The 21,055-nt window shown below is 43.4% G+C and overlaps 1 protein-coding gene across 2 annotated transcripts in view; it reads right to left on the bottom strand.

The window, feature by feature from the left end:
- The window catches only part of MEIS2 (Meis homeobox 2), a 521,844-nt gene that overhangs the window by 355,758 nt on the left and 145,031 nt on the right, over nucleotides 1–21,055 (bottom strand). For both annotated transcript variants that reach the window (XM_030214758.1, XM_030214759.1), the window contains exon 8: nucleotides 14,155–14,300. In XM_030214758.1, the coding sequence (XP_030070618.1) occupies nucleotides 14,155–14,300 (146 nt within the window). The remainder of the gene's footprint in view (nucleotides 1–14,154; nucleotides 14,301–21,055) is intronic.

Genomic DNA, 21,055 nt, shown 5'->3' on the forward strand with positions numbered 1-21,055 from the left:
CCCCACCCAGGCCTATCTGATGTCCCTGGTAGTCTGTATGGGTTATTAGGGGCAGGAGCGAAGGTCACTTTCTCTTGTCCCTTGTGGCTTCCCTTAGAAAATGGCTGCTGTGACCTCTCACAGCAGCTCAATTTACTGAACAAAGTACCGTAAGCTGCCATGCAAGGTCGCAGCAGCCATTTGCAGAGGCCAGGAGATTTGCTCCTACCTCCAACCACCCCTATGGACAACAGGTAGGCCCGGGGGGGGGGGGGGCTATATAAAGTTTGGGGGTTGGGGGGCTCATTCTGGTTGGGATGGGAGGACATTGATTCTCTCAGGCTGAGGGGGAGGGAGTAGGAGGGAAGAAGTGCTATTTTGGAGGCTGGGAGGGGGATGGGGGGGGGGAGTTTCATGTAAAAAAAAGTAGTTTTGCAGGTCCGAGTCAATATTCAACCAGAGCCACATAATTGTCTTATGCAGACACCAGCTGAATACTGGCCAGGATCCACATAGGCTCTAGCAGCCAGTCCTACAGAAATTAGCCCCCAATATTCAGTTCTGGTGCCTAGACATGGCCTGGAACTGAATACTGGAGGCTAATCTAGCCAGTGACGGTAAGCGTTTAAAATGGTAGGTGCCTAGGCTCCATTATAGAACACTAGCATAAGGGGCTATCAACCTGCTTAAAATGTAGGCACTTTCATTTACTCCAGCCTAGAGTGGTGTTACCCTCATAAAAGGACACTTTACCTATGTCTCACCCATGCTCTGCCCCCGTGTATGCCTCCCTTGCAAATACAAGCTGTGTAAGTTAAGAAGGTATTTGCAAAATAGTATTTAGACATCATGCTGACATTTACATTCGTAAGATGCACATACTATATGCATGTACATACTAGTGTTCTAAACATTTAAGTGCATAACAAGCATGTGACCGTGGCCCCTAGGTAATAGAATTGCCCTTCACATGACCAAATGCATTACATGGAGAGAAGGAAGGAAAGAAGTGGAGTCTCTTTTACAAGGAAATGGAAGAATAAAAAGGGGGAAGGCTCGTGTACAGGAAGAGGAAGGACTGGACATATGTAGAGGATAAGGGAGAGGTGAACATATGTGCAAAAAATGAAGGGATGGTCTTGCATACAGAGAGAGGATGGGATAAGTGGAGGAGTGGCCTAGTGGTTAGGGTGATGGACTTTGGTCCTGGGGAACTGAGGAACTGAGTTGATTCCCACTTCAGGCATAGACAGTTCCTTGAAACTCTGGGCAAGTCACTTAACCCTCCATTGCCCCAGGTACAAAATATGTAATCTGCATTGAGCCTGCCATGAGTGGGAAAGCGCGGGGTACAAATGTAACAAAAATAAATAAATAAAATAGGGAAGATGAGTTTTATAAAGGAAAAGAGAAATCAGGCTGTATATAGGGACAGTATGTGATAAGATTGTGTACAGGAAGATGGAGGGGTTGATTATGCAGGAAGAGGAAGGGATGGCATGGTGTACAGAGAACACAAGGATAGGGATTGCTGACATGCATATAATAAAGTCAGTGAATGCAAAAAGATCTCGTGCATATTCAATGGGGAAATCATGAAAACCTGACTTGGTTGCAGACCTCAAGGACCGACCTGAAGCACCCCTTGGCCTACAAGGAGAGGGAAAGGTTAAGAATGGGTAAAGGGAGGGGGGAGGGTAGTGAGAGGATTGAGTATGGGAGACCTTTTTATAACAAGGGAGGGTTAGGGATGCTTACAGGGAGAAAGAGGAAGAAAGGATACTGATGAACAGAGAGAGAAATAGGAGTGGTGTGTTCTGGAGAAGGGGTGCGATGTGTACAGGGAGGGGGAGAGCTGGATACAGAAAAAGAGAGGAAGATCCATGGGTTCACCATTTGTCCTGTGCTATTCCTTTGCCTAACTCTGCATTCAGCTAAATCTTAAGCTGTAGCCCTACCCTCGTTTTCGTTTTCCAAATTAAAAACATTTCCAAGTTAGTAAATCTCCAGCTGAGGTGATGTAGCAAAGAACAGCTGTGAAGTAATTTTGATAATGATGAGAATAATAAGCACATGGCAAGGTTCAGGGCTTTGCTGTTGCAGCTTCAGTGCTCCTGAATAGATAAAAGTGATTAAATACTCCTGATTATCCTGGACCAATATGTAATGGATTTACAGCCCTTTCAATTAGTCACTATTTGCTTAGGACTCGTTATTTTGCCTTTGATTAAGTAATCAGCCCCGAAACTCATGTTCTGCCTAATTCTTTGGAGCCAAGTGGGTACAGGCCATCTGACCTTTGGAATGGCTGTAGCTGGGAGACAAGTGTTAATGCTATTCCTGAAAAACACAGCTACTTCCCACTGATCGCGACCTCACAGGCTTGGGCTAACCACATTGTCTCACTAATAACATAGTTATATACAAGGCTGGGGCAAAGATATTGGTCACTGCCCAATACTTAAATTTTATGCCCCCCCCCCCCCCCAACACCTTCCCTAGAGTTAATAATTAAGCTCAATAGTCCTGATCATGCCAATACCTGCCCTCTTATAACAGTTCTGTAAAAAACACATAACTGGACCTCATTCTTCTACATCAAGGGTGGGCGACCTCGGTCCTCAAGGGCCACAACCCAGTTGGGTTTTCAGGATTTCCCCAATGAATATGCATGAGATCTATTTTGCATGCACTGTCTCCACTGTGTGCAAATATATCTCATGCATATTCATTGGGGACATTCTGAAAACCTGACTGGGTTGCAGCCCTCAAGGACCAAGGTTGCGTACCCCTGTTCTAAATAGTATACAGTATGCATTGTATATATTCAAAAGGCTAATTTCCTTAAGCCATAGACTGACAGTTCTTTGAGAATGTATGGCTGGAAGACAGGGGCATAACCAGACCTCAACAGGAAGGGGGACCAGAGCCAAGGTGGGGGGGGGGGGGCACTTTTTGGCCTGCCTCCCTGCCGCTGCCCTCCCGCCGCCACTTCCGCCCCCCCATGGCCGCTTCCCCCTCCAGTGCCACTGTAAAGGTACCTTGGCTGGCGGGGGGTCCCCAACCCTGCCAGCTAAAGCATTTGTCCCGCGCTGGTCTCATATTGCCTGGCGCCCTGTTCTGTTTAAAGTCGCTGTGCATCCTCGTTTTAATGAAACTGCCACCCTAGGCAACCAGATAGTTTGCCTAATTGTTAAGTTGTCTTTGTTTATACCCCAATGACATCTTTACAAATGAAGGTGTGTCCCTTTTCTCCCACTGTCGGGAGTTGAAAGGGGAGGAAAATGTTCCACTAGTTAGCAAAGTAGCTCAATAAGCACTTGCATCAGTAGGAAGAAGACCCTCATTCCTCAAATCAGGGTATGCTCTTGTGTGGTTGGGAAGGGGAGGTCAGCGGGTTATCAGAACTGATGCATTACCTGTTCTTTTCTGCATGGGCCCACACAAAACTGTGGAATACTGCTTTTACAATTCTATAACCAATAGAAGCAAAGAAAATCATCTGGCTGCTCTTTCATTTTCTCAATAGCAGAAGAGTAGCTAGATCTGCTGCAAAGAAGCATTTTGATATCTAAGTGAAGCTCCTACCAGTCAACAGAACACCAATATATAAAATCAATTCCACACAGCAGAATAAAGACAGATTGTTAAAACAAAACAAAAAAAAAAGTGTTACTTTTCACATACTTAATCCCTTTGGCCCAGAAGTGATTTTGGTGAGTTTTTAAGATAATAGACTTTTAGTAACAGCTCACAAAGTAAGTTTAATTTCTATGTTATTGAACTCAAGCATTGTAGACTTCCAAGTCTGTTCACGAAAAGAATGCATTTATTTGCTACATGAATTCTGTTCCACCTCATGGTGGAAGCAGGACATCCACTCCCCCCCCCCCCCCCATGTTCATGGATGCACTAAAGTGCCACAACATCAGATAGTAGGTGCTATGGGAGTGCAAGGAAATGCACAATAATTTGGTCAGGATCATAAACCATTTGTCACCTTCTGCATTTCAATCTCCATTAGATCACATCACATTTAAAATGTGTTTGGAAGGGATCAACCTTATAACAAAAGAACTCTATTTCTAGGAAAGCATTTTGAGGGTAATTCTGTAAAGGGCTGCCTATTTTTAAGTACCAAGAACAGGTCAAATACATGCCTGCATTGTAGATGCAAGCATTTATACTAGGGGCGTAGCCAGACTTCGGCGGGAGGAGGATGCAGAGCCCGAGGTGACAGGGCACATTTTATCCCCCCCCCCTCGGCACCGCCGACCCCCCCCCCGGCACCGTCCGCCGCTACTACCACCAACTTTGCACCCCCCCACCGATGACCCTCTCGACCCCCCTCCCGCCGCCACCACCGTCGCCTACCTTTGCTGGCGGGGGACCCCAACCCCCACCAGCTGAGGTCCTCTTCTTCTGGCGCAAGGCTTTGTTCTGTTTCTGTGAGTCTGACATCCTGCAAACGTAGGCGGCGGCAGGAGAGGGTTGGCGGTGGGAGGGGGGTAGAGAGGGTCATCGGCAGGGGGGTCCAGGGCTAAATCTATGGGGGCCCAGGCCCCTGTGGCCCCATGTAGCTATGCAACTGATTTATACTGGCCATACAAATGTGAGCCCCTAGCAGTGGTGTGCCTAGCTTGTTGGATCCTTCTAAGGAGCGCCAACCCTCCCTGAAGCGCACCACCCCACCACCTTTCCTTCTACCAAGGAGGTGCATGGAAGAGGCACGTGGCCGTGGGCTCTGTCAGTCCCCTGCCCCAGAACAGGAAGTAACATTAGAGGGGGCAGGGGACCGGCAGAGCCAACGGCTGCACGCCTGCTCCACGCACCCCCTTGCTGCTTGCACCCGTGGCGGACTGCCTCCACCGCCCTGTCCTTGGTATACTACTGGCCCTTAGATTGTGAAATAATGTAAGTAGAGTCACCAGGGGGTGCTGCCATGCCTGCTTGAAAAGCTGTCATAGTGCCTTACATTGGCTGTAGAGGCAAAAAGGCGGCAATTCTATAAATTGATGCCTCAATTTAGGCACTACAAAGGAGACTAAAGTTATGTGCACAAATTTGGTAGTGCAGCCAAACTGTGCATGCAACTTATTTGTTTAACAAGCCAATTGGTGCCGATAATTGGCCAATAATGAGCAATTTGAACTTACGCATGGAACTGCAAAAAAACAGTATACATAAACTGCTTTGAATGTATTTACAGAAAGGTGTTATATCAAGAATGGAATAAATATAAACAAACTCTAAGCGTATGCACGTAAATTCTACTGTGTGAATCTCAATAGGAGGCGTGGCCATGGGAGGGGCATGGACAGATCGTGAGCATTCCTAGAAACTATGTGCACTATTATAGAATACGCCCAATCTGCGTATAAGTTAGGCACGGACATTCATACCAGTTTTAGTTGGCATAAATGATTGGGGCTAAATTTAGTCACAGGCCCTGGCACTACGTGTATTCTATAAACCGCGCATTTTTTTTCATGTTGATTTTTCAGCACCATATGTAAAATCTAGACCTTTGTGGCAATTTTTTAATGGCTTAAAGGTACGCCTAAGCTATTATTAGATTTAGATTTATTATTTTTAGCCCGCCCTTATCTAGAGTGGGTTACAACAAAACATTCATTAAAAAAATACAGTAAACAAATATAAATAGAGGAAGAACTCAAAAACAGATCAATACAGCATCAATCAGAATTGTAAAAGGCTTTAAACCAGTGGTTCCCAAATTTGATACTGGAGGTACCCCAGCCAGTCAGGTTTTTAGGATATCCACAATGAATATTCATGAGATAGATATGCATGCAAACCTCTCTCATTAATATTCATTGTGGATATCATGAAACCCTGACTGGCTGGGGTGCCTCCAGGACTAGGTTTGGGAACCACTGCCTTAAACAAAAAAAAGTCTTTCAAGTGGTTCCGAAATGCTGATTTACTGGTTTCACATTTAAGCCACAACTGTTCCATTCGATGGGACTTCTGATGGAATAAGTTCCCATCTTTGTGATTTCCAAATGTACATGCTGTAATGCAAGAATTACAAGCAAATGCTGGTTCTCAGAACAAAGGTCGAGATGGCGTATATCACTGTACAATAGCTTTCAAATAGGGAGCAGTCTTGATAAATAGCTTCATGAATCATAGTCAACAACTTATACCGTATTCTCCATTGTACCGGTAACCATTTCAAGAGCTTCAAACCAGGGGCGTAGCTACGTGGGGCCACGGGGGCATGGGCCCCCCTAGATTTGGCCCTGCCCCCCACCAACCCCTTCGAGCCCCCTCCTGCTGCCAACCCTCCCCCACCACCGCCGCTGCCGCTGCTGTCGGGTACCTTTGCTGGCGGGGGTTGGGGACCCCCGCCAGCCAAAGTCCTCTTCTCAGGCACAGCCGCATTGCTGAACTGCAAGGCTTCTGTTTCTGTAAGCCTGACATTCTGCACGTCAGACTCACAGAAACCTTGCAGAAGCCTTGCAGATCAGCAAAGCGGCTGCGCCGGAGAAGAAGACCGGCTGGCGGGGGTTGGGGGGGGGCTAAAATGTGCCCCCTCACCTCGGGCTCTGGACCCCCCTCCCGCCGAAGTCTGGCTACGCCCCTGCTTCAAACAAGGAGCGATATGTTCATAACAAGAACAGCCCATCAACAAAGAGACAACAAAATTCATGACTGTTTGAAGCGCCTGAAGAAAATACTTCGGCAAAAAGAGATACACAATGTTGCAATAATCTAGGCATCTAAACACCATAGATTGCAACACTGTTTTAAAATCCGTCCAAGCCAAAAAGGAATTCAATCGAGACAGCATTCGCAATCTGAAATACAGGGAACGAATCAAAACTTGCACTTGCGTTCTAAATAAGAATGCCGAATCTATCATAATTCCCAAATTCCTAACGTGTGTTACAATTTTAACAGGTACATCTTGTATTTCCATTATTTATTATTGAATACTAGCACAAAGTTTGCTAATTAAAGGTGGCTAACCAAGACTGTAGGGGGCTACAAAAATCTTCCTTATAAACAAAAAAGGCCTCAAAGCTCAATGAGCACAAAATTGACCAACTTATTATGTCAGTGTCTCTGTAAAGAGTCACAAGTTATTATCATTGGCCTTATCAATCAAACTCCAGAAAAAAAAGAGCATAACTGTGTGGGTTTTTTGGTTGCTTACCACTTATGTGCCTAACTGCCAATTATTGTGCCAATCGTGCACTTTCAACCCTTAAAGATTTCTCTGCTCTCCAAGGACACAAGCCTGGATCTAGACCCCTCCAATGTGATGTAAACACTGAGTCATGTGGCTTAGAAAGCCATTTAATTTAATGCTTTCAAAGAAACAAACAAAACATGCTTCTCTTCAGATTACTTGAAAAAGGATCATAGGATTTTCTTTTATATTACAGCAATTGTACAAGTTTCTGCTGACTTTCAAGCACAATGCCCTCCCTCCCCCCCAGAGCTTTTCCTGTTGCCCCAGTGGCAGTGCTGCCTTTAGATGCGGGGCCGGGTTCTTCTATTCACAACACAAACATACTGTCACTTTCCATAATAACATTACTAGTTTTGTACCCCTCTTTTCTAGCAGGTTCCAATCCTGTCACATGCACACCTCTGTGGACTGGAACTCCTTCCAACTAGTTCTCAGGGTTTCTGCTGGGGTGGAACACTTCAGATATTTAATTACACCCTCATAAGTCTGGGGAGAAACCTAAGCCTTCCTAGTTTGGCTTCTTGCCACGATATCACTTCTCTCCCTTCAGTGCAAAATCCTCTTCCTTGCTGGCATCAGGTTCCTACAGCTACTTTCCCCATTCCACTGAGTTCCTGGTAATTGATCATCCCATAACCCTCTGATTCCCCATTTTTACCTCTAGCCTTGAAGATTACCTTTTCTTAATTTGTGTACTAGCTAGGAAAACCCTGTCCTCTCCTTTACAGCCTTTGACTACTATGGAAGAAGCTTTTCTCCTATACTTGTTACTGCCTTCTTCTCCAGCTAAGAGAGCAACATGAAGAGGGAAGATCCAACAGCCTCACTCATGCAGTTAAGCTCTGCAGTTTATACAGGGGGTTCCCTTACTCTGTCTCCCTATTGGGCTTCTGCTCCTCCATTAGCACTTCTCCTGAGAAGGTTGTCCCCGGCCTTCTCCCCCCCCCCCCCCCTCCTTTCAGTAACTTTTCTCCTGGGGCTTCTCTCTTCTTTCTTTTTCTGTGCACTCCTCCTTCTCAGCTGCACCTTTTAACCTCTTCCCCTAGAAGCCTGCACTATCTCTAATTACTTTCAGCTGTGGAAGGTGCTAACACTCTCCTCCCCCAAGGCTGCCTTAGCTCATCTCTTCAGAACTGAAAAGCCCAGTGCCTTCTGGGGTATGTAGTTCTCCAGATTTAAACACTTCCACCTTCTGGATTCAAAACTTACCCTTTTCCTGCATGCTTTCCTGACAAGCAGAGCCTGCTTCCTGTAGTCACAGTAGATTATAGCAATTTATAAACTATGTGTGTAAATGTGCACTCCGCTTACATTCTGCCTAAACCAGGGCCGCTGGGGGGGGCAGGGTGAACAAAATTCCCCTGGCCCGGGCCTCCAAGGGGGGCCCGGCGCAGGGGTCTCTCTCCTTCTCCTGCTCTCAGGCCGCCGGCGCCGCAGTCTCCACCTGCCTACCCTCAGCTCCGTCGACAGCCCCCTTCTGTCTGCCTCCGGGCCCCCTGCATTTAAAAAAAAATCTCTAATTGGCAGCGCAGCGCCTCGCGTCTGTGTGATAGCTGCAGATCACCTTGGGCCTTCCCTCACTGTGTTCCGCCCTCGTCTGATGTAACTTCCTATTTCCGTGAGGGCGGGGCACAGTGAGGGAAGGCCTGAGAGGGGATCTGCCGCTTTCACACAGAGCTGAGGTGATGCTCGCTGGGGGGGGGGGGGGGGGGGCGGCTATCGACGGAGCTAAGGGTAGGCAGGTGGAGACTGGGGACTGTGGCGCTGGTGGCCTGAGAGCAGGAGAGGGAGGTGACAGTAGTAGCAATTGGTGGGGGCGGCAGCGGCCGAGCTCAGCTCAGTCTCTCGGCGGCCCTGGCCTGAACTCCACCACCCATGTGAGCAGCCACTTGCAAAGTGTATGCTATCAAATATTGGTGCATTCTTACAGACTAGCGTATAGCTGTAAAATGGTCATTTTTGTACATATGTGTCCACATATCCACATAAACAGTGGCGTTCCTAGGCTGGCTGACACCCGGGGCAGATCGACGATGCGGCCCCCCCCCCCCCCCCCACCAAAATTACACCCCCCCCCGGGTGCAGCGCGACCCCCCCCCCCCCCCCCGGGTGCATTTTTACTTGCTGGGGGGGGTGCCGCACGCCTGTCGGTTCCGAGTCTGCTCGTTCCCTGCTGCTCCTTCTGCCCCGGAACAGGAAGTAACCTGTTCCGCGCAGAGGGAGCAGCTGGGAGGGAATGAGTGGACTCGGCCAACAGGCGCGCGGCACCCCCCCCAGCGGCATGCACCCGGGGCGGACCGCCCCCACTGCCCCTCCTTGGTAAGCCACTGCACATAAATGACTAGAATACCAGCATTTATACACGTTCTTGCACCTAAATGTAGGAAGCTTCTTACTGAGTTGCCCTCTGTGGGGACAATTCAGTAACATAGGCACCAACAGCTGCACACCCATTATGGGCTACATTTTATATATGGTGCCTAAAAATTTTAAAAAATCGGTGCCTCTCTCTTTTAGAATCCGATAAGAAATTGTTTAATATTTTGTTAGCGGTTGCTTTACATTTAATTGGTATAAACTGGAAAAATAATGTACATCTCAATTATAATGAATGGTGGAGTAACGTGTGTGTGATTAGGAAATATGAAACTATTCTAGCCCATAAGCACCGTTGTGTTCAATCTGTCTTGAAGACCTGGGCTCGTTTAGATTCATTTTGTCAGACTCCTAATAGCACTACCTGATAATTGTATAATTGCTGATTTGCTATGGGTATTGTCATGGTATGTTGTTCTGCCTTTTTATTTTTGTTATTAGCTTTGCCATGGATTATTGTTACTTTTTCTTTTTGGTTGTTTTGTGTTATACTTGTAAAACCTTAATAAAAATATGAAAAAAAAAAATCGGTGCCGAAAAAATAACGCTCAGCGCTATTCTATAAACCGTGCTTAAAGTTAGGTGCAGTTTACAGAAAGACTTAGATTGTGAGCCCTCTAGGGACAGAGAAAGTACCTGCATATAATGTGTACATCACTGTGTACATCTAGTAACACTATAGAAATGATTATCATTATTAGTAATAGTAGTAGATACGCACGTAAATTTAGGTGCTGGATCTGCACCTTAATTTTACATACGAGTCCAAAGAGGGGGCTTGGAAATGGGAGGGTCATGGACAGGTCGGGGATGTTCGTAGAATTTACGCGCATAGTAATAGAATAAGGGTCATATACACCTAATTTTGACACCAGGGTTTGCACCATGTTTCAACTGGTACAAATGGCCACGTCTAAAGTTAGGCGCGATTCCAGGACATAAGAGCTATTGTACCTGGGGCAATGGAGGGTTAAGTGTCTTGCCCAAGGTCACAAAGAGCTGCAGTGGGAATTGAACCCAGGTCGCCAGGATCAAAGCCCAATGCACTAACTGCTATTAGGATGCCAATTATCAATGCTAATTAGCTCGTTATTCAATTAAGGTGCCTGAACAAATTGGGAGTGTGCCCAAATTTGCACGTGCAACTCATTGCACCATAAATAAAATCTGCGAGTATGTGCATAAATGCCAAAATTACACCTAAGTGCTTAACTTCCATAGCGAGAGTGGAGTGTACACAAGGGCAAAGCCTGATAGGGCTCCTACTTATGCATGTTAACTTCTAGAATACTATACGTTACACATGTATCTCTGATATTTAGATGCCACAACTTATACCAACTCTATGGTTGGCATAAAGTTTCACACCTAAATTCTAAGAGACAATGAGGTGATAGTTTTTTTGCCTAAGTATATGTGACGGAGAATGCTTTTTTAAAGAACACAAGACTGCCCTCGGAAGTCGGAATTTATATGAAAGCTGTTTGAATACACTGAAGCACTGAATATAAGCAAACTTTGGAACAGTAGGATATCTATATATTTAAGTATTTCACTTGGATAAACAGTGCTTTTTATAGCAAAACTATATAACTAAAGATAAGTTTTTCTGTGATTGAAGACTACAGTGAGTAATAAAGGGCTTTATAAAGAAAAATGTTAAATAAGTAAAGCATTATGATGATGAAATTCCAGTAACAGAGGGATTATTAGTAAATTATATTATTATTAGCTTGGTATGAATGTGAGGAGTGCATGGTTGATATTGAGGTAAGGGGATTTTATATTTGTTTGAGATAGTTAATAAAGTATATTTTGCAATTTAAAAAATGAGTAACGGTTACTGAAATAAGATATATATTCATTGTAATATCCTGAAAACCAGACTGGCTAGGTGTGTCCCCAGGACTGGGTTGTGTTCTCACTTGTTTTTACCGTTTCAGAAAAGCTCAGAATTGCCATTCTTACGCTGAAAGATATGTAGGCAAGAGACTACACAGGCCCCTATTAAGTACTGCTGATATGTTTTATAAAAGTTTAATGACAGATAACTATGCAATATTACTAAATATAAGTTTCTTAGAAAACTAGTGAGCTAAGGCAGGTTACAGCAGTTTACAAACAACATAAAACACTAAAAAAATGAAAAGAAATAGAACTCCATTAACATAAAAGAATACTCACTAGGCCCAAACACTTATAAACACAGCAAAAATCCACAACACACACAATAAACACATTCAATCACCTGCCTGTTGCCAAAGCTGGCAAACAATAAGCATATTTAATAAAATGGGATAGATATTCAGCTTGTGGCCGAGAGCATTTTTTTAGCCACCTCCAGCGATATCCCCAGATATTCAAGGCGGGGCTGTGTACGTACACTGGCATTGAATATCCAGGTGGCTAACTGTTATGCGATTAAGTGTTATAATCAGCACTTAGCCGCCTAAGCGACACCAAATAAAGATAGGACTGAGTTTTAGGCGGTCTGATTTGGCCACTTAAACTTCGGTGGTTAAGTTCTAAATATTGACACAACTGCATAAGTGCTGAATCCGCCCCTGGACCACCCACAAAATAGCCAGCTTTCAATTTAGTGGTCTGTGCTGATATTTAGTGTCAGTTAAGTGCCACAGAATATCAGTGGACACTCCCCGCACAGGTGGATTAAGCAGCTAGAAGCCTCTCCTGGCTGCTTAAATCGCTTTGAATATCGATCCCGATGTTTTTAGTAAAACTTTAGATTTCTTCACTGAAGGTTTCATCCTAATATCCTTCAACACATCATTCCACAGAGTAGGTGCACCTGCTTGGGTTGACGCCAAACAGGCCTGAGACATGGCTGCTGTAACTAATCTATGCTTCCTCAGGGCCTTATCCTCCCTGGGACATATAATACCGTCACACAAGCCAAATTTGGGGGGGGGGGGAGGAGGGAAGGTATTCATATAATTCTTTATGCTCTATGAGCTAATGTGAACACTTTATACTCCTCCTGAAACCACACTAGTAACCAATGTTGTTGCATCAACGATGGTATCACATGATCAAACAGACTCGTTCTGCACAAAAAATGAACTGCTGTATTTTGAAGAGTTTGTAGCGACCTCAAATTTAAGGCAATGATTCCTGCATACACTGCATTACAGTAGTCCAATTTAGATATGACTAGAGCATAAATGAGGGAGTGCAAAGCTGTATCATCAAACATAAACCTTATAGCTCATAATTGCTGAATAACAAAAAAACCTCTTTTTCCATAAACTAGAAATAAGATCCATAAAAGATAGGTGGTAGGCCCCTATCTCCCCCAAATAATGGAACGGATAGGACATTTTTACTTGAGTTTCCAAAAAACTAGGCACTAAGGCCAACAGGCTGTTCTCTTATTAACATGCAGTACCAGTGTTCCTCCAGCACCTAGAGGTCTTTTGATAACAAAAGAATATCATTCATGCAAAATAGGCACTTATTCCACAATCCTGTGTAATAGTGGCCAAAAGGCTCACATAGTTGTTAACTAGGTTTGGGGATAAGGATGAGCCTTGAGATACCTCACACTCCATCCGATAAGAATGAGAAGCAGAAGTTCCAACAGAGACCTTAAAAGAACATTCAGCTAAAAAAAAGATTGCAACCACTGCAATACTCTCCTTCCTAAACCAATACTACTCAGACTATGAAATAACAATGGTGGTCAACTAAATGATCCAAACTTTCATGAACTTCACTTAAAAATGCCACCAATAGTGTCACAGATTACCAGCTGTAGATGATGTCAACAACAGAAGGATACACCGTGTCCATAAACCATGAAATATTAACAAAATAATCACAATGTCATGTGTGCATATGCATATATAAATGAGTAAAGTTATATATTCACCATTCTGTACTATTATATTTTAATTATTATACCAACAACTTTTCTGCTAAGAAATTACATCTTATTGATATCTGATATCACTTATCAGCACATACTGACTTTCCGTTCTATCACATCTGGCTTTTTTTAGTATTTTTAATAAGTCAATACCTTTTCCAAGCATCAACATATTTATCAGAACAATTAATGCATGTGATTATTACATAAATCTTCCTTTCATTACATTTAATTCTAACATTTCTTTCTGGTTTTGATATTTTGCCTGAATATAATATCTGCCATGACTCCTTATTTTATCAGTACTTTGATTTATAAGATCTATCTGTATGCTATAAAAAATGAAAGTATCGCTGCCTTTACATGGTAAATTGTTGGCACTGCTGAGAAACAAACTCTGTACTAGCCAGACAGATATCTGCTCTGTCCCTTTCCCCGTCCTCTCTTGCCTAGCTCATTGTTTATTACTCCTGACTGATGTTCACGTTGAGTATCATTTTTGTGTAGCCTCATCAAATTTCACAAGCATGTGAAGCACAAGCAAAGCTGCTATTTGGTAGCATTCCAACAAAGAGTATGTAGAGCAACTAACCAACCAATCAATCATGAAATGGACACATGGCTAGAAAAGCCAGAGTAAAACTTCTATCAGCACGAAATGTGAGCACATGAATTTCTAGAATCAACTTACCGTTAGGTGCTGGAAGAGCCATGCCCTCATGATATTTGTTGCAACTTTCGGGAAAATACCTCTCTTCTTCTGACGCTTTTTGTCCTTGTCGGGGTCATCATCGTCCCCTGTACCAGGTGAAGCTACACTGTTGTCTAACCCATCTCCTGAAAGATAAAAAGGGCAGAGGAAAAAAAACACACATAGTAACCAACAACATATGGAAATCAGAGCTTCAACTAATTACCAAGATACTAATGAAGCTCTTATAACAGAATACTAGGCTCATACATTTTCTCATTAATTTTGATTGCTCATAGGAAAATATAAAAATTAGTAGCCATGTGTCTCTAAACACTGACTCTGTGCATCTCTCACAGACTCATATCATTAATTCAGTTCTAATTGGATGTCTGATGTTGTGTAATAGCTCTTTGTCAATTCTAGGATCCAGTGTGAGAAACCCTAACATTAAAATGTTCAACGTATGACTCTTACACTCTACCTTCTGGAATCCATAGAGAGGTGACCAGATCAATTGTTCTGTAGTTTCACACTGTCTTCTGTTTTATGCCATTTCAAGCCCTCTTACACTGCCCTGGGAATTCACTCCAGTGAAATAATATAAAACTTCTGCCACAAATGGAAGGGAAACGGAACAAATCACTTATGGAAGAAAGAGTTGGGACACAACTAGCAAACTTAAATGGGCTGTGTCAGTCAGCGATCACAGAGGCGCTGACCTCCGCAGGCAGAAAAGGACCTGAATATTCAATGCTGGGCTTAATCTGGGAATCAGCAATAAATAGATGATTCTTGGGGGAGGGCTTAATTACAAATAAAAAATAAAGATGCTTACATGGTCATTGTTATTTAGTTATGGTGACGTTCTAAGATGATTTTGCTGGGCTCTGGTTCTGTATCTTTTACTCAATAAAGATAATATTTAAAAATAGCTGGTTCTTCAGTGGCTGCTGTCAGTTTTCTGGGTGCTGGTTGATATTCAGACTGGTGCCTGATTAACTGCCTGAACAAAGTCAGAATAACCCTTTTGCTCTCCTAACTTTATCTGGGCACTTACCTAGTTTGCAAATTGAAAATCACTGCTAACCAGGTAAGTCTTGACTCTGCCCGGACTCTGTCCTGGACCATCCCAGAACTAACCAGGAGCTGGCCAGTGAGATTTAACTAGCTAGAAGCCTTCCTACCTGGTTAAGTCCTTTTACACACCTAGCTCAAAGTGAACTAAGCAATGAGGCTAGAAGGAATACATTAAAGCAGTTTGAAGACCTTCTCGAAGGTTCACTGACAAGTTTGTTTAATTATTCTTTGAAGACAGCATTGGTTCCAGACAGTGGCATAGATATGTGTGCGGGGGCTTGGGCCTCCTCACTTTGGGCTCAAGCCCCACAAAACTTGTGCCACTGTCTGCTGCTATGGCTGACAAGGATCCCCAAGCCCTGCCAGCTGACGAGATCCTCCACCAACAGCCTGAAAGTCAGCAGCACTATTTATGGGCCACGGCCACACTAACTCCCCCCATACATGCTCAGTTTTCATGAAACTGAGTATGAACGGGGTGGGGGAATGCTTGCTTTTGTGCATGTGTTAAAACTGAGCATGTCTTGGGGGGGGGGGGGGGGGGGGGGTAGCACAGCAGCAGTAGCCCACTGTATTACAGGATTGAAGTCAGCATAGGATCATTATGTGGTCATCACAGACAAATTTCTTTAATTTCACTGACTTAGTGACCAGGCAATTAAATCAAAGGAGTGCACTAGATGTGGATACTCAAATTACAGTAGGGTCTTCGAGACACAGGAGATTTACAGATAAACTGACAGGGCTACCATCTTTAGGGTAAGGCAAACAGCTCCTCTTTAGTGTCCCAGAAGACAAAAGTGGATGCTGCAGTGACAGGGAGGGAGAAGAGAGCAAGAGAGAGCATGCTTGCGAGCTGGGGAGAAGAAATCCATTCTGTACCAATTTGGAGGAGAGGAGACATCTAAGATATCTGCACCCCAAATCTTAAGTCAGGCTGCCAAAAAACCATGAGTGGCAAGCAGCCAGGTGGAAGGGGTAAAATCAATGATTTCTGTTCAGGGAGTCATCAATCATAAAACTGGCATCGGCTGACAATCTATAGAAGTACTGTAGGTTTTAAAACATTAAACTGGATTAGAAACCATTTGAGTCATCAAGGGTTGTGGTAAATTGTTATTCACCCTCAGGAAACAAGGTGAACAGAGCTAAACCACAAGAATCAGTTTTATTCAATGTTTACATAAGAGTTATTGTATAATATAGGTCTTTTTTCAGGGAACACTAAGGCAAATTGTACGACAAACAACAATAAATTGAAAAACGAAGAAATTTAGAGAAAATGGGATCAGGGTCAATAGCTATGTATTGTAACTACTTCTGGAAATCACACTAGTATAAATATATAGGGCCTCTTTTACCAAACCACGCTAGCGATTCCCAGGCGGCAATGCCGACAAAGCCCATTCAAGGTGAATGACTTTTTCGGCATTGCCATGCCAGAAATCGCTATTGTGGTTTGATAAAAGAGGCCCATACACAGAAGCAGTGACTTCAGAACCTAAATATGTGCATCCTAGAAGAGTGGAGAAAACTGAGAGAAGGATATGATAGATACTGAAACATCTAAAAGACATAAAATAATATGAGCAGGACAAGCATTTTTGGCAGAAATGAAGTTCTAACAGAAAAATATGTGATATAAAGCTGAAAGGCAGTAGACTAAGGAACAATAAAACTATTTTTCACAGAAAGTGTGGTCAATGGGTGAAATAAACTCCCAGTAGAGGTGGTAGAGTTAATAAAAAGTAACCAAATGTAGGCAAGTCTGGGATTAGGCCAGAGGATCACTGATACTAGACAAGTGAAGGTGTAGTTGTAAGAAGGGAAAACTGGAAGACAAGATTATTTATTTTAGACTGCCTTTCCAACAAGATCAAGACAGTATACATAATAATCACAAATAATGATTGGTTTCATGGTTTTGTGTGATCCTTTTGTCTAGCTACACTGCCACTCTCTTATCCCTGTAAAACCACCAACTCTTTGGGCCTTCTTCTGCTTTCCATTTATATAGGTCTCCTTTTATTTTTAACAAAACGTTGCATTTTTCAGGGGGAATGGAACCAAGAAGCATTTGTGTTCTTTAAAATAACTAACTGTAGAAGTTTTTTCAGAATAAAGAAAAAACCTTTCGTGGTTTGCAAACTCGTGTTTTTCCAGATCTAACGAGGGAAACGCAAAGGCGACAACAAAAGTTTTTACAGATGAGACAGGAGACACTTCAACTTGGTGCAACTTTTTACCTTAAATATCCTTGTAAATGTTTAATTTCCTATCAAGCCGTGAAATATGTTTATTTTGATCCTGACCAATTGTCATCTTTTTTAACATCTAAGAGAGCTCCTAGTTAAGTAAAGTTGAATAGAAACTCGTCTGTATCTCAAAATTTGATTTATAAAGTTTATTACCTGTTTTCTCCTATTTAGGAATCTTGGACTCCTATTGTGGACTTTAAATGAAGCTAAAATATTTAATTTGTGCTATGAATAATATATTTAGATTTAATTGTAATAGTGGATTTTTCTTTACAAGTTTATACTTGTTTACTATGTATAAAAACGATAAAATATTAAAAAAAATAAAAAAAAATAAAATAACTAACTGTAGAAGATCTATGCCTGCAAAGGCAGAAGGAGGTTCCTTTAGGAGTCCCAGCTCCCACTTTAACAATCCCTGTCCTAGGTACTTTCTGCAGTTGGCCACAGATACCATGCAATTGAGAGTATCAAATGAGTTCTGTCAGCTCCCTAGCAAGCACACACACACATGCAAACACACTTTCTGAAATTCTAGATATAGCATTGGTATGACAGGAAATCTCTGTCATGGCATCAATGAGAATTATCATTGCAAAGAAAATCTGCACATCAAGGCAAAGGTCCATGCTTAATCAGAAATTTCCATCCACGTTTCCCTCTTGTGTGCACTTTCCCCTGGCATTAATTGTGCATTAGCAAAAATCATTTACTTTTAACAGTTATACTTATTTTTTCTTGCCCTCTGGCAAAGATGCCTTGAAAGCCTGCCTAGAGGGCATCTAAATTATGTATCTGAAAAAAATCTTCTCGTAAGGCAATGCAGCACCCCTACTTTCTTAAAATTCACACAAGTATGTCTTCCTGTTTTGGGAAAGGCATCAATCAAAAGCAGCAATGTATGCCACATCCCTGCATTAATATTTGAACTAATCACTTTAAGAAAGAGGAAAGAAACAAGAGTCGACTGGTGGCATAATCAAATGCAAAATAAATGACGAATAGGAGGCAAGCGCTGAGACTGCAGAGATGGCTGTTTTCCTTACACCACAAGAAAGAGGAAAACAGAGGAATGGAGAGTTTTTGCTCCCTGCTGGCATTTTAGAAGCTGAGATCCTGGAAGGACTTCTGGGAATTGCGCTGAGAGGCTGAGTTTTGTAATTTAAGAATAGATATTCATTAGCCGAAAATGCCATAAATCCCAAGCTAAGTAAAAACCTTGTCCGAGCAAAGCAAAAACAATAAACTGCCTGCCCAATGTAGCTTAAACTGGAGCTGGCTAGTGTGCAGCTTTCCCAAGGAATGCTGGAGATCTCTCCCCACCCTCGCCCTGACCAACTCTTTGGTCTCCTGCAACTCTTTATCCCCATCAAAACAAATGCACTATTTATACAAACCTATCACTTGATTCAGAAGGCTTAAGGTTTATCTGGTGTGCTTTACTCCCTCCCTCACACACAAAAAAAGGAAGAATTTAAAATTCAAAAAGAATGGAAACTGTGCCCATCTTTTTCTAACCAGAAAAAGCAAACAAACAAAAAGTCCTCCGAAAATACAGCAGCCATGAGCTGGCAGATTAATTCTATTGACATTTACATTTTCACTGCAATGTGATCCATAGAAGAGAGGACCTTGGATGTTAAGGACCTGACAGGCCACTTCATTAAGACCACCCTGCCCCTAGGCAAAGCAGCCCCCTTCCATCTGCCCCAACAGCAGGACATGACCTCTAAGCCACTACTTGCTTTTGCATGTGCCCATGTTAGGGTGCACAAAAGTCAGGTAGATGACAACAGATCACAAATCAGTCTACCCGCAATCAGCAGCAAAGGGATGATGAGATACACCATAGCCCCCATGCTCCATCACATACCTTCTCCTACTATGCCAAAGAACTGCTGTAAGGCAAATCCTCACAGACACTAATGGCTTCTGACTGCTCCCTGACAACCTCTGCATTTTAACCTGGGTTGATGTTCTCTCCAAAATCTGACACTGGAGCCATATCCTCAGCTGCTCATATGACACAGATGGAGAATGGCTATTAGGAGCTAGGCAAAGGACCTTGGGGATCTGAGGTGCTGTACTGTAGCCTAAGGCCGTTCAGATCGGCAGCACCCAGAAAAGGAGCACACAATTCTTACTGAAAGCAAGAGTTTGAAGTCAGGCAATCTATTTGTTTTTCTATTGCTAGACAAAGACATTCCCTCTTAACATGCAGTATGGTTTTAATTTTATAAAACATTTTCTAAGTATACACAGAGAGAGGTTTTTATTTGTACCACTGTATATGCACATAAAATGTAGGCATATAGAAAGAGTGTGACTGTGTTTACACAAGGTTAGCATGATTACTAGGCAGACTAGAGTAGCAAAAATTGGGGGATGGAACCAACATGGCAGTCAACATGCCTACAGGAGATTCATCGTGGCATGTTTGGGGCCTTGAGCATATCTACACATGCTCAAGGTCCATTGGCCCCCACCCCCTCTGAACTTTCTGTTTCAGAAGGGGTTGGAGGACCCAGCAGGCCTTGAGCATATTCAAATGCTCAAGGTTCCATGCCGGCTGCAATGAGTGTTGTGTATGCATTCTAACTGCTGCACTGGTGCTGCCCTGGAGAGGGTAAGGAAGGGAAGGGAAGCCTCTTAACAACCTGGCATGGGAAGAGGGGAGGGAAAGGCAGATGCTGAACCTCAGGGGGGGGGGGGAGGAAGTAAAAAGGAGAGATATGCTGGTCACCATGGGACTGGAGGGAGGTAGTGAAGAAGAGATATGTTAGACACCTTAGGTAGGGAGGAAGTAGGGAAAGTGAGAAATGCTGGATATCATTGGGGGTGGGGTAGGGAATAAGATAGATGCTGGACTCTGGAAAGGGGCGATAAGAGGAATGGAGAGAGAGAAGCTGGATACTACAGGGTGGGGTTAAGGAGGAAGAAGAGAGAATAAACATAATAGAGGGGGTAAAGAAAGAAGCTGGACACCATGGGGGAGGGGTAGGACAATGGAGATGCTGGACTAAGGCGGGGTAAGGAAAGGAAAGGAAGAATATGCTGGATGTGATTGGGAGGGCCTCAAGCTGTCACAGGATGCTGGAGGTAGATGGCTGGAGGTTTACGTATGAGGTTTACGTATGGTGTCAGATACCCTTGGGCCAGCCCTGTGCCTAGGCATTCCCAGAGCATAGTTTAGGAGGAATGGAGAAAGTTACAATACACACATGAATTGTATAAAAGGAATAGGTAGATGCCACATACAGCCACATTTACACTTGTTTCAGAGAAGGTATAAATTTGTCCAACAGCATTTGCCTGGTATTGGGGCTGGCTCTGGTTGCCTAATTTATAAAGACACATAGAGGCGTATTTTCAAAGCACTTACCCTTACAAAGTTCCATAGGTTACTATCCACCTTATTTTCGAAAGAGAAAGATGCCCATATTTCGACCCAAACAAATCGGTATAATTGAACGCCCATTTTGGCCGTCTTCAACTGCACTCTGTCGCGGAAACGTCCAAAGTTGACGGGGGCGTGTCGGAGTCGTGGTGAAGGCGGGGCTGGG

The sequence above is a fragment of the Microcaecilia unicolor genome, chromosome 9 (genome assembly GCF_901765095.1).
Source record: "Microcaecilia unicolor chromosome 9, aMicUni1.1, whole genome shotgun sequence".
Lineage (NCBI taxonomy): Eukaryota > Metazoa > Chordata > Amphibia > Gymnophiona > Siphonopidae > Microcaecilia > Microcaecilia unicolor.